General features: G+C 44.4%; 1 protein-coding gene across 5 annotated transcripts in view; it reads right to left on the reverse strand.

Annotated features, from left to right (window-relative positions):
- The window catches only part of POLH (DNA polymerase eta), a 39,669-nt gene that overhangs the window by 4,274 nt on the left and 20,592 nt on the right, over positions 1-14,803 (reverse strand). For all 5 annotated transcript variants that reach the window (XM_002714695.6, XM_008262963.5, XM_089333907.1 and 2 more), the window contains 5 exons: positions 13,826-13,929; positions 12,538-12,657; positions 10,816-10,939; positions 9,863-9,928; positions 3,067-3,236 (listed from right to left, as the gene is read on the reverse strand). In XM_002714695.6, coding sequence (XP_002714741.1) covers positions 3,067-3,236; positions 9,863-9,928; positions 10,816-10,939; positions 12,538-12,657; positions 13,826-13,929 — 584 coding nt within the window. The remainder of the gene's footprint in view (positions 1-3,066; positions 3,237-9,862; positions 9,929-10,815; positions 10,940-12,537; positions 12,658-13,825; positions 13,930-14,803) is intronic.

Genomic DNA, 14,803 nt, shown 5'->3' on the forward strand with positions numbered 1-14,803 from the left:
GAACATGATTCTGGTTCTGCCACAACAGGAAATTTATTCTTTACTGAAGTAGATCTCAAACTTCAGTGTGTATCAGACTGTCAGTAGACTTGCAATGAACAGAGAATTGAAGCTGTAACAATCCCTTGGGTGATGCTGACGTGGCCGCTTTGGGGCCACCCTGAGAACCACTGGCTTGGTAACTGCCCACGCCCTGACGGCTGTGTGTTATAGGATACCACTGCAGGGCTGCGGGAATTCAAGGTTGCAGTAAGAAGTGTTACTCAGGGCAACCGAAAAGTTTTAGAGTATTTAGACTGGGAAGACTTGGGAAAACCCTTTTCACTATTCTCTTGTTTTGAAACCTAACAATAACCCTGCCAGACTTTCCACTGTGGAATTTCCCAATCTCGGTCTCAGAAACATTTCAAGAAGTTACTGGGGCAGGCACTGTGGCGTAACAGGTAAGCTGCAGCTTGCAATGCTGGCAACCCCCATCAGTGCTGGTTCAAGTCCTGGGGGCTCCGCTTCCGATTCAGCTCCCTGCTGATGGGCAAGGGAAGGTAGCGGAAAATGGCCTAAAGACCTGGACCACTGCCATCCATGTGGGAGATCACAGAATGGAGTTCTTGGTTCCTGGTTTTGGCTTGGCCTGGCTGTTGTGGCCATTTTGGGAGTGAACCAGTAGATGGCTCTTTGTCTCTCTCTGTCATTCTGCCTTTCAAATAAATCTTTTAAAAAATACCTATAATGAAGTTCATGTCTGATTATCATAAGTTTTCACATAAGCTGAATTTCAGAAAATAAAATGAAGTACAGAATATTTAGAATTATAAAGTTATTATGACAGCATTTCACTGTACATGTTTCATGCTTTGGGACACGCTTTAATCAGATAATTTTGATGTTTCCCTGTCAATAAATTTCACCCTATTGGGGAGGAATATTTTTCATAGCTTGTAACTTATAGATTTTTTTTTAATGATTTACTTATTTTATTCAAAAGGTAGAGTTAGAGAAAGAGAGAGAGAGAGGGAGAGGGAGAGAGAGACTGAGAAATCTTCCATCCACTGGTTTATTTCCCAAGTGGCCACAATGGCCAGAGCTGGGCTGATCTGAAGCCAGGAGCCAGGTTCTTCTTCCGGGTCTCCTGTATGGGTGCAGGGGACCAAGCACTTGGGCCATCTTCTACTGCTTTCCCAGGCTATTAGCAGGGAACTGGATCAGAAGTGGAGCAGCAGGGACTCAAACCAGAGACCATATGGGATGTCGGCACTTACGCCACAGCACTGGCCCCAACTTACCCATTTTTTAAAAAAGATTTATTGGGGCCGGTGCTGTGGCGCAGCGGGTTAACGCCCTGGCCTAAAGCACTGGCATCCCATATGGAGCAGCCGCTCCACTTCTGATCCAGCTCTCTGTTATGGCCTGGGACAGCATTAGAAGATGGCCCAAGTCTCTGGGCTCTACACCCAGGAAGAAGCTCCTGCCTCTTGGCTTCAAATCTGCACAGCTCCAGCTGTAGCAGCCAATTGGGGAGTGAACCAATGGATGGAAGATCTCTCTCTCTCTCTCTACCTCTCCTCTCTCTGTTTAACTCTTTCAAATAATAAATCTTTTTAAAAAAAAGATTTATATATTTGTTTGAAAGGCTGAGCTAAAAAGAGATAGAAAGGGAGAGACAGAGAGTCGGCGCTGTGGTGCAGCAGGTTAATGCCCTGGCCTGAAGTGCTGGCATATGGGCACTGGTTCTAGTCCTGGCTGCTCTTCTTCTGATCCAGCTCTCTGCTATGGCCTGGGAAAGCAGTAGAAGATGGCCCAAGTCCTTGGGCCCCTACACCTATGTGGGAGACCCGGAGGAAGCTCCTGGCTCCTGGCTTCGGATCAGCACAGTTCTGGCTGTTGCAGCCATCTGGGGAGTGAACCAGCAGATGAAAGACCTCTCTCTCTGTCTCTACCTCTCTCTGTAACTCTTTCAAATAAATAAAATAAATCTTAAAAAAAGAAAGAAAGAAAGAAAGGGAGAGATGGAGGGATCTCCCATCTGCTGGTTCACTCCCCAAATGCCTTTAATGCCCAGTGTTGGGTCAGGCCAAAGCCAGGAGCCTGGAACTCCATCTGAATCTCTCACATGGTTGACAGGGGCCCAAGTATTCAGGCCATCTTCTGCTTTCCCAGGAGCATTAGCAAGGACCTGGATAGGAAGTAGAGCAGCCAGGACTTGAACCAGCACTCATACAGGATATCAGCAATGCAGGCGATGGCTTAATCATCTGTACCAGAATGCTGGCCCTGACTCATACATTTTTAAGTAAGGAAGGTTTCATATGAACACAGTACCACAGTTATCACCTGGTTATGTAAAACTGTTCAAAATAAACTGCTGAAAACAAATATACCAGCAAGTAAAAGTAAATTCTAAGAACACAGACTCTAACTTCAGTGACCCCATCATATTATATGTCTGCACACAGAACAATGTACCGATATATTTACATAAGCAATAACTTAAGTGATTCGCTTGAAAACCATTATTATCTGGATAGAAAATGAACATGCTTCAAAAAGAGGCTTTATCATGTATTTGGCTGTATTTTATAACTAGCAGAAGTGACACTTATATGATACCAGTGGAGCCTGTAACTAAGTTGGAATGTTTAGGTGGAAATTACCAATGAAAATAGGTCACTTTCATAAGTTATGAAAGATGCTTTTAAAACAGAACAATAAAGTCATTGAGAGAGAAGTGCCCAAGTGTCATGTTGAAACTTCTATTTTCCAAGTACAATCGGTCATTTCCCTGACTATAGGAATGAATACAGGCAGAGACAGTATCAGTTCACTGCCTACCACCTGTACCTGGGAGCTCAAATGTACTAACTGTAGGCAAGGAAGCCGCAGCTGAGCTGCCTTGATTCTGGGGTTGCTACATGTGCACCAAGGGATAGCCACTCTCCTCCGTAATAGGTGCTGCTAGACTGATTTATAAAGAGTGCCCCCAGCTGAAGAGCTCAGATGCCCACCAATTTTAGAGCTAAAACGAGGCCTAAGTTTCTTCTGAGAAGAAGAGCTAGGAAAAACACTCACCATTCAGTCTGGAGTCCAGAAGTATTACAGTTCCTGATGGCAGCAAAGGCATCCTGGCTCATCTTGTGAGCATCATAGCGAGTAATGGCACAGCAGCGGCGCAGGCTGCTCAGACGTTTGTCTCCTTGTACACGAATGCTCACAGCCAACTGGGTGGCCATCCTGTCATTCTGTGGGTGGAAGAGGACTGAGATCAGAAATAGTTAGCAGAAGCCTCTGTATTCCATATACTGAACTGCATGAGAGGAAATAAAAGGATCAAGGGTAACAGAAGAGTTTGGAAAACAGAAATAGTTTAAAATACAATACAGGGGGGCCAGCGCTGTGGCGTAGCGGGTGGAGCTGCCGCCTGCAGTGCCAGCATCCCACATGGGCGCTGGTTCGAATCCCGGCTGCTCCACTTCCTATCCAGCTCTCTGCTGTGGCCTGGGAAAACAGCAGAAGATGGCTCAAGCCCTTGGGCCCCTGCACCCATGTGGGAGACCTAGAGGAGCTCCTGGCTCCTGGCTTTAGATTGCCACAGCTCCGGCCGTTGCAGCCAATTGGGGAATGAACCAGTGGATGGAAGACCTCTCTCTCTCTCTGCCTCTCCTTCTCTCTGTGTAACTCTTTCAAGTAAAATAAATAAATCTTAAAAAAAAAAAAAAAAAAAAAGACAATACAGGACAAAGAATAGTAAGTAAAGAACAAAGAATAGTAAGTAAAGAACAAGGCTCTTTATTCCAATATTTACTTACATAAACTATAAATGTACACTGAGTACATATTATGCACAGGTTAGGGACCAAGAGGAATGTAAAGGCATGTCCTATTTTCATACACCACACATGCTAACAGTACAGAATGTATACCATAGAATCACATTTTCTGAATAAAATTTTGATTACATGGTTCTACAAAAAGAGTCTGTGCTACTTCTGGGTATGAAGGAACTGATATTCTTACATTTTGTAACAGTAGAAATTTTCACTAGTACCTTTCTTTTAACCTTTATTTCTTTATTTGAAAGGCAGAGTTATGGACAGAGAGGGGACAAAAAGATCTTCTATCCATTGGGTCACTCCCCAAATGCCCACAACAGCTGGGGCTGTGCCAGGCTAAAGCCAGGAGCCAGAAGTTTCTTCTGGGTCTCCCATGTGGGTTGCAGGAGTCTGAGTACTTGGGCCGCCATCTGCTGTTTTCCCTGGCACATCAGCAGGGAGCTGGATTGCAAGTAGAGCAGCCGGGACTCAATCCAGTGCTCAAGAGGGATGTTACGATGGCATCTTGCTTAACACCGGCCCCAGTCCCTCCTCCTTACAGCCCAGCTCCAGAAGCTACAGTGGACTGACAGCCTCTAGAGAGCAGGATCCTTGCCTCCGTTTTCAGTGAAGCCAAACATCGGAAAACCACCGCTGCTCAGCCAACTCAAACAGTCAGGAGGCAGAAATACAAGGTGAAAAGTCTACAGAGGGCTCCCCTCAAAAATCAAAAGATGCTCGTGGGAAGAAACACCTCTAAGGCCAATGAGTAGAAAGCAGCAACTATTTGGGAAAGAGAGAGAGTAAACATATTTGTAGACATTTGTATATCTTGAGAGAACACAAATTGGCAATTACAAAGGAATTATTATTGACTGAAACCACTCCACTCTAAGTGTGTCTTGTGTACCTCTAGACAGTTCAGGACCTCATGGGTAATAAACAAGTAGGTGGATAATACAAAGGACTACAGACACGAATGCTGGGATTTTGAAAAAACAGAGTAAGGCAGAGAGTGATGGATATTATTGATGTGACAGGGTAACTAGGAAGGCTTCTTAGAGAAGGTGAGATGTGAGCACACACCTAAATAAAGGGAGGAATGAAAATAATTATTTTTAAAGATTTATTTATTCAGGAGCCAGCACTGTGGCATAGTGGGTAAAGCCACTTCCTAATAGTGCCAGCATCCCATATGGATGCCGGTTTGAATCCCGGGAGCTCCACTTCCAATCTAGCTCTCTACTATGGCCTGGGGAAGCAGTAGAAGATGGCTCAGGTGCTTAGGCCCCTGTACCCGCATGGGAGACCGGAAAGAAACTCCTGGTTCCTGGCTTCAGATGGGCACAGCTCTGGCCGTGTGGCCATCTGGGGAGTGAACCAGCAGACAGAAGAACTTTTTCTCTCCCTCTCTCTGCCTCTGTAACTTTGCCTTTCAAATAAATATTTTTAATAAATAAATCTTTTTTAAAAGTAATTTATTTACTTGAAAGGCAGAATGACAGAAAGGGAAGAAGAGTGAGAGGAAGAGAGAAGGGAGAGGGAATGGAGAGAGACATCTTTTTCTATTTTTAACAAGTAACACAAATGTGTATTTTGGCTTAGTTTGGAGGTTCACAGTTCAAGATAGGCAGCCCCATTTGCCTGGTACCTGGAGGAAGCTGGCAATAGCCAAGCATGTGTGGAGGAACCATCATACGGCAACACAGGAAACAGACACAGGGAGCACACTTGGCGTATAGGACCAAACCGCTCACTAGAACTGCCTTCCAAAGGCACTTGCCAGCAATGGTCAAGGTGAGGTATCTTTCATTTACTGGTTCACTCCCCCAAACAGCTCCAACAGCCAGGGTTGGGCCAAGCTGAGGCCTGGAGCCAAGAACTCCAACCTAGTTTCCCAGATGGGTGGTAGGGACCAAGTACTATCTTCACTGCCTTCCTAGATGCATTAGCAGGAAACTGGATCAGAAGCAGAGCAGGGGGCTACCACCTGTGGCGCACTAGGTTAATCTTCCGCCTGTGGCACCGGCATCCCATACAGGTGCCAGTTCTAGTCCCGGTTGCTCCTCTTCCAGTCCAGCTCTCTGCTGTGGCCTGGGAAAGCAGTGGAGGATGGCCCAAGTGCTTGGGCCCTGCACCCCATGGGAGACCAGGATAAGTACCTGGCTCCTGGCTTCAGATTGGCGCAGTTCCGGTCATTGCAGCCATTTGGGGAGTGAACCAATGAAAGGAACACCTTTCTGTCTCTCTCTCTCTCTCTCTCACTGTCTGTAACTCCACCGGTCAAATAAATAAAAATCTTAAAAAAAAAAAAAAAAAAAGAAAAAGAAAAAGAAGTAGAGCAGGGTCCAGTGCTGTGGCACAGCAGGTAAAGCCTCTGCCTGCTGCGCTGGCATCCCATATGGGCGCCAGTCCGAGTCCCAGCTACTCCATTTCCAATCCAGCTGTCTGTTAATGCACTTGGGAAAGCAGTGGAAGATGACCAAAGTCCTTGGGCCCCTGCACCCACGTGGGAGACCCAGAAGAAGCTCCTGGCTTCAGATCATCCCAGCTCCAGCCACTGCAGCCATCTGGGCGTGAACCAGTGGATGGAAAATTTCTCTCTGCCCCCACCCCCATAATTCTGCCTTTCAAATAAATAAATAAATCTTAGAAAACAAAGAAGTAGCACTATTGGAGCAGCCAGGTCTTCCACTGGCACTCGTATGGGATTGTGAGCAGCGGCTTAATCTGCTGTGTCAGACTGCCCACCTGAGGAAGCAACGATTCCCAGGGCAAAGGAGCAGCAAGTGCAAAGGTGCTAACGCGAGAGCTTACTCTGGTGTTCAAATAAAGGGAAGGAGGCCAGCACAGAGGAGCTGGAGCACGAAGTGAGGGGAAGGTAGGACACGAGGTCAGAGGCCTAGAGACTGATCACGTTCATAGAATTAAAGAAATCCTGGGGCCAGTGTTGCAGCGTGCCAGGTAAAGCTGTCACCTGCGATGCCGGTATCCTGCATGGGTGCTGATCTGAGTCCCGGATGCTCCACTTCCAATCCAGCTCCTGTTAGTGGCCTAAGAAAAGCAGTGGAAGATGGCCCAAGTGTTTGGGCCCCTGCCACCCATGTGGGAGACCTGAATGAAGTTCCTGGCTTTGGCCCAGTTGTGCCATGGCCATTGTGACCATCTGGGGAGTAAACCAGCAGATAGAAGATCTCTCTCTCTCTCTGTAACTCTTTCAAGGCAGAGTTACAGAGAGGCAGAATGAGAGGGAGAGAGAGAGACACACACACACACACAGAGGTCTTCCATCTGCTGGTTCACTCCCCAAATGACAGCAATGGTTGCAGCTGGACTGACCTAAAGCCAGGAGCCAGGAGCTTTTTCTGGGTCTCCCATGTGGGTACAGGGGCCCAAGCACTTGGGCCATCTTCTACTGCTTTTCCAGGCCATAGCAGAGAGCTAGATCGGGAGGTGAACAGCCAAGACTCAAACTGGTGCCCATATGGGATGCCAGCACTGCAGGAAGGGACTTTAACCTGCTGCAACACAGCGCCAGCCCCATAAAGAAATGTAAAAATGAAACCTTTAACTTGGCTTAAGTACGCAGGTAAGCCACTGGAATGTTTTAAACAGTGAAGTGAGGAGATCTGCTATGTTTTGAATTCCTTTTGGCATAAAGTTCTTTGAAGCTTAAAGATAGATTAATTTTCTTAGATCCCCACTGTGTCGCACTTGAAGAAAAACTGGAGGCTTATTATAGCCAGATGAGATCCAAGCGACACCTAGTGGGCAAAGTTGGAATCAAAAACCTCTTTACGTGACTACCTATTAAAGGAATAAAAACATTCACCACCAATTCTAGCTGAAAGAGGAAAACAAATACTTTTAGATTATTCCTAACCGTATATAGTTGACTTTTAGGACTCCAAGATATTTCAAAAAGAAAAGGCTACATCAAACAAATACCATCAGTGAACAAAGAAAATCCATAGAATGGGAACAAATATTTGCAACTCAACATCTGACAAAGAAATTGTGTACAGGATAAAGAGCTCTTAAAACTCGACAACAGGGGCTGGCACTGTGGAGTAGCAGGTCAAGCCACTGCCTGCAATGCCGGCATCCCACATGGGCATCGGTTCGAGTTCCAGCTGCTCCACTTCCAACCCAACTTCCTGCTCATGTGCCTGAGAAAGCAGCAGAGGATGACCCAAGTGCTTGGGCCCCTGCACCCATGTGGGAAACACAGATGAAACTCCTGGCTCCTGGCTTCGGCCTGGCTCAGCTCTGGCCATTGTGGACATTTGAGGAGTAAACCAGTGGATGGAAAAATCTCTCCTTCAAATGAATAAATCTTTTCAAAAATTTATTTATTCATTTGAAAGGCAGAGTTACAGAGATGCAGAGGCAGAGAGAGAGAGAGAGAAGTTTTCCATTGGTTCACTCCCCAAACGGCTGCAACGGCCAGAGCTGGGCTGATCCGAAGCCAGGAGCCAGGAGCTTCTTCAGGTCTCCTATGCCAGTGCAGGGTCCCAAGCACCTGGGCCATCTTCTACTGCTTTCCCAGGCCATAGCAGAGAGCTGGATCAGAAGTGGAGCAGCTGGGACTTGAACTGCCAGCACTGCAGGTGGGGGCTTTACTTGCTACACCACAGCACTGCCCCCCCCAAATAAATAAATCTTCAAAACAAACAAACAAAAAACAGTAACAGACAACCTAATTCAAAAAGGGCAAAAAATCCTGATATATCTCCCCAGATACCCAAATGGCCATGAAAAGCTGATTAGCTGTAAGATGCAAACCAAAACCACAAGGAGATACTGCTTCACACCCACTAATGTGGCGAAGAAATGAAAAGTAACAAGCATGTGGGACAATTAGAACTCTTAATGCTGCTGGTAGGGACATGAAATGGTATAGACGCTGTGGAAAACAATCTAGCAGTTTCTCAAAATGCTTAACATAGAATTAGCATGCAACTATACTCCTAGAATGTAGACATATGTCTACACAATAGCTTATATACAGCAGCACTACTCATATAGTCAAGAAGAAACCCAAATGTCCATTTACATATGAATACATAAACAAAATGTGTTATTATCCATACAATGGATAATACTTAGCCATAAAAAGACAAGTAATGATGCATGCTACTATATAGGTGAACTTGAAAGCATGCTAAGTGAGAGGTTTTTAAGCCTGTCACAAAAGGCCACATATTATATGATCCCATTTATGTGAAAATGTTCCAAATATTAAGTCCATAAAACACAGCAGATTAGTGATTCCTGGGTGGATTGGGGGAGATATGGGGAGTGACTGGTAATAGGTACAAGATTTTTTCTTGAGGTGATGAAAATGTTCTAGAATTGATAACAAAATAATTTAGAATATACTAAAAGCTCTGAACTATATACTTTAAATGTATAAATTTTATAGTATGTAAAGGATATATTAATAAAACTTAAGAAACTTAATTGTCAGATGTGATTGATCCGAGTCTCAGCTCCTCTGCTTCTGATCCAGCTTCCTGCTAATGTGCACCACTGGAGGCAATGGGTAATGGTTTAAATGCTTGAGTCCCTGCCACCCACTTGGGTCACACAGATGGAGTTCCCAGCTCCTGATTTCAGCCTAGCCCAGCCCCAGTTGCTGCAGACATTTAGGGAGTGAACCCGCAGATGGAAGACTGACAGCTCGCTCTCGCTCTCTCTCTTCAAACAAACAAAAATCTACAGTGCAATCTCTCAATGTTCTGCTCGATGGCTATGCACTCTGATGAAGGGCCCACTGTACATAACTCAGGTTTGCAGGAGGGGTTAGATAAGAATCCAAAAAAGTAGAGGGCAAATGGTAATTATGGAGACAGGGTGGAGTGAGGTCTTATGTTTATGGTTTCAGGTTTTCATAGATCTTTTGAGTTTTGAGGACCTGTATAGGAAGATAAAATATTCCTTAAAATTTCCTAGGCCGATAGCTTTTTCCATCTCTGTTCCTACTCTGTAAGGGAAGAAACAGGTGGTGTTAAGATCACAAAAGCCATTCCAGAAATAAAGAATAAAAATCTTACATCAGTTTGGTCTTTAGTCAGTCTCTCCTCTAGTTCCCGGGCTAACTGCAAAAGCCACCATTGCACCTGAAAAAATATTGAGACTTTAATCTTTCATTCAAATACTCTAGGTCTGTTATAGAACTAGACAGTGGATTTGTTCACTTCTAAACCATTGTGCACAAAAGGGCCTCTTTGCTCCCATAACCAAGGGATCAACAGATCACAGAAATATTCCTAGTATTCCGTCCTGCCTCAGCTTAAGATTTACATTTTCCTTTCTTGCTTGCATGCCATTAGGTGGATTCAGGCATGTTCTAGTTTTGAGAAAATAGAAAAGAACTTGAGGCACAACATCCCAAGCTTTTCAAGTTTCCACCTCTCAAAAAGGTGAGAAATCCCATTTTGAACTTCAGTCAGTTCCACTGTATTTCTATTTAGATGGAAGAAATGAAAAAAGATGATAAATAACAAGTTTACCAGTCAATTTTGAACACAAGAAAGGAAATTCTTTGAGCCAGCATCGTGGTTACAGCAGGTTAAGTCACTGCCTGTGATACTGGCTATGACATCCCATAGGAATGCCAGTTCAAATCCTGACTGCTCCACTTCCAACCCAGCTCCCTGCTAATGTACCTGTGAACATAGCAGAAGATGGCCAAGCAGAAGATGTGCCCATGTGGGAGAACTGGATGAAGCTTTTGGCTCCAGGCTTCAGCCTGGCCCAGACCTGGCTGTTGCAGCCATTTGGGTAGTAAACCAATGGATGGAAGATCTTTTTTTGTCTCTCCCTCTCTCTCTCTCTGTAACTCTTTCAAATAAATAAAAACTCTTAAAATAAAAAAAGGAACTTCTATTCCCTTCATATTAGAGAATGAGGATGCCATCCAACATATTAAATTTTGTGCAGTGACCAAAGCCTCCCCAGCAAGCTCTTTAACAGAGGCAGTGTTCCATCCAGGATGCCTGTTTACCTGTTCCGGGGTGGCCAGAGCCGTTTGTCCAGGGAAGTTCTTGCTACAGCCAACGCTTTTGGGTATCTGCCTGGGCCTCACTGGATCGTGTTCAATCCCGCGGCACATGGCATATAGCCAAGACCTAGTAAGAACAGCAAAAACCTTTAAGCTGAAAGTAAATGATTATTTTTTTTTTAAAACAAAAGCAAAATACTTATGTTATCCTTCTGCACAGTCCAGTTCATCATTTTTTAAATTCTGGATTAACTATTTGCCACAGATAAAACAAAAGGAAAATGTGCCCAGATTTCAGTGCACCTGACCTCCGACCAGCCCCTGTGCTTCTCAGTGTACACCAGTGCAAACTGGCAAGGACGGTTTCTGCTTTCTAAAGCTCGGTCATCACTTGTACTTTAGGAAAAGTGCCCAGCAAACCCTTCCTTCATAGCTCCAAGAATTTTGTGCGTACTATGGCTTCAAACACAGAGTTTTAAGGGAACAGCAGCATCCTCACACACATAAACGACGTTAGCAGTCTATACTAAACTTCAAAGCAACAATTCCTATCTATCAAACACCCAGGCATATGAGAAAACTGCTCTCGACTGATAGGCCATCATGATCTAATTTTTTTCTTTCTGAAAGACAGGGAGGGGCCGGCACTGTGGCGTAGTGGGTAAAGCCGCTGCCTGCAGTGCTAGCATCCCATGTGGGCACCAGTTCGAGTCCCGGTTGCTCCAATTCTGATCCAGCTCTCTGCTATGGCCTGGGAAAGCAGTAGAAGGTGGCCCAAGTGCTTGGGCCCCTGCACCTGCATGGGAGACCTGAAAGAAGCTCCTGGCTCCTGGCTTCAGATTGGCCCAGCTCTGGCCATTGTGGCCAATTGGGGAGTGAACCAGTGGATGGAAGACCTCTCTCTCTGTGTGTCTCTTCTTCTCTCTCTGTGTAACTCTAACTTTCAAATAAATAAATCTTTTTTTTTTTTTTTTTTTTTAAAGAAAGACAGAAAGTGGGGGGGAAAGAGAGAGAATTTTCCATCCACTGGTTCATTCCTCAAATGTCTCCAAAAGCATGGGGCAGGCCAGGCCAAACACAGGAGCCAGGATCTCGATGTGATCTACCACATGGGTGGCAGGGATCCAAGTACCTGGGCTGTCATCCACTGCCACCAAAGTGCATACCAGCAGGAAGCTGGAATCAGAAGCATAACTGGGACTTGAACCAGGCACTCTGTCTCAAGCAGTGGCATAACTGCAACACCAAATGCCTACCCCATGATTTAACATACATGCTTTAAATATTCATTTATTTGAAAAGCAGAATGATAAAGGGAGAGATAAGAGAACAAAGAGATTTTCTATCTGCTGGTTCACTCCCCAACTATCTGCAACAGTCAGGGCTGGGCTAGGACAAACCAGGAGCCCAGAATGCCATTTGGGTCTCCCACGTGGGTGAAAGAAATCCAAGTACTTGGACCATCACCTGCTTCTTCCCAGGATGCACATTAACAGGAAGCTGGATTGGAAGTTCAGTAGCCAAGACTTGAACCAGCACTCTGATATGGGATACAGGCATTCCAAGCTGTTTAACACCTATACCATGATCAATATTTTAAAGCAAGAAGAACCAGTAAAATTTCTTCAAGGAATAAATATTAACCTAAAGATAGGTTTTGATGTCTATATTTTGACTCAGCATCCCAATAAATATTATGATCGAAAAATAATATGAATCACTTACCCATTCTTCTCCCCAAAATGCCACTGGAGCTGGGATTCAGTGAACTGTGTCAGTTCACCCATGTACTCTATCCCTAGGATTGCAATGACAGAGGACCCAAGCTTTCCTCCGAGATTACGGCTGATAACAAAGGAGACAGAGAATTTAAAGGTCATATCATAAATTACTTGTTAGCAGCAAACAAGAAATTCCGCTTCTCCATGTAGCTCAAATTCAGTTCAGGGGAAATGAGCATATTAGTCCTACATACTTTTTAATTTTCCAGCATTAGACTAAAGGATTCTAGGAATTCAGATACTCTGGGAGTTAGGATTTGGGAAGATTAAGAGTAGCACAAATAAAAGGTTAAAGTCACTGATTAGCTATCAAGTTGACTACATATAAAACTTAATGATCGTACAAGACCTACTCTCCCATAGGAGGATTAAAATTCCAAACACAAGCCCCGTGCAGGGCTAAAATCTTGCAGACTGAAGAAATTCGTCAGACTGCCCTTTGAAGCCCCTACAGTCTATCTTTAACTTATCTTTTCAGTCTGCTTTCATTACTTATCTTCCTCAATATGGTCCAGCTAAACTAATTTATGTTCCAGTTCACTGAAAATATCTTATCCTTTCCCTCTTTGTGCTATAAAATTCTCCAAATCAGTACTGCTTTACTCTTCTTGTTTGACTCACCAAGCTTTACGGAACCTCGAAAACAAAATCTCATGCCTTTTTTATAAATGCTTCTCAAATAACTCTCTTCTTTTGTGAACTTTGGTAACTACCGTACAATTCCTTTAGCAAATTCTCATATGCAGTCTCCTGATAGCACTTCTACGTGGCTTTGCACTATTACATCTTGTCTCTTCATCAACAGTATGAGCCCTTGTCAAGGACACATGGCAACCTAGTTAGTTATTCATTTATATGACTTTTCTCATGACCAGTCCGGGGACAATTCAGATGCCCGAAAAACCTGATTTGATATTGAAGGAAAGAAAAAATGCAAAGTTCCCATTTACTTGTTATTTAACAGGCATGACTATAAAATCCAGAGGAAGGGAAATGGACAGCTACAACCCAGTTCATCAGTTTTAAATTCAGGGGTAACTACCGGCCACAGATAATCCAGAACTGAAGATTCACAGAGAAAAATAACCTCAGCACATTGTTCAAAATTCCCTGCCAACTCTCCCTGAATTTCCTGGCACCTATTTTTCCCGGCTCCAATCCTTGATGAACAAACTAAAATCAGAGTGTTTTCACAGATATGAGTGAAATTTAAGGTGCTCCTGAGCACTTACACTTTGCGAATAGGCACTTGACTGAAGAGCTGTGGGACGAACTTGTGTGAGACCAAGGTCTGGCGGTTGGGCTTGTTTAGTCCACAGGCCAATTTTGCTAAGACCTAGAAGGATTAAAAATATTAAAACTTCATTATTGTCAACCCATCTATGCAGAGTTGGTGGATTTTATTATTTAGGCAGAGTGACAGAGAGGGAGGGAAAGAGAGAGAGGAGAGAGAGATCGTTTATCTGCTGATTCACTTCCCAAATGGCCATAGGGGCTGGCGTTATGGCGTAGGTAAAGATACCACCTATGATGCTGGCATCCCATATGGGCACCAATTCGATTCTTGGCTGCTCCACTTCCAATCCAGCTCACTGCTAATGGTCTAGGAAAAGCAGTGGAAGATGATCCAAGTTTTGGGCCTCTGCAACCCAAATGGGAGACCAGGAAGAAACTCCTGGCTCCTGACTTCAGGCTGGCTGGCCCAGCCCCAGCTGTTGCAGCCATCTGGGGAGTGACCCAGTGAATGGAAGACTCTCTGTAGCTTCAACTTTGAAATAACTAAATAAATCTTCAAAACAAACAAATGGCCACAACACTAGGTTTGTTGTAGTCTCCCACGTGAGTGGCAGAGTCCCAAGTAGTTAAGACATCATCCTTTGTCTTCCCAGGCATATTAGCAGGAAGCTAGATAGGAAGATGAGTAGCTGAAACTCAAACCAGCACTCTGATACAAGATGCCAGCATTGGAAGGGGAGTCTTAACCTGCTTTGTCACAACAGCACGGACTAGGTGAATATTAAAACACAAACACAGCTTAAAGGTTGTAACTGATGAGTTCCACATTAAAAACACAAATAAAAGCAAATACTCAAGACTCTTATCTCTAAAACTTGGCATTCCACAACCTCCTCAGTGGAACATTGTGGGGAGCAACTCGGACTAGACTGTTACTGGAGTTAAGACTTATTCTATGCATCTGCTCTCCCACA

Source organism: Oryctolagus cuniculus, chromosome 5 (genome assembly GCF_051225735.1).
Source record: "Oryctolagus cuniculus isolate XC-2025 breed Fujian yellow rabbit chromosome 5, ASM5122573v1, whole genome shotgun sequence".
Taxonomy (NCBI): domain Eukaryota; kingdom Metazoa; phylum Chordata; class Mammalia; order Lagomorpha; family Leporidae; genus Oryctolagus; species Oryctolagus cuniculus.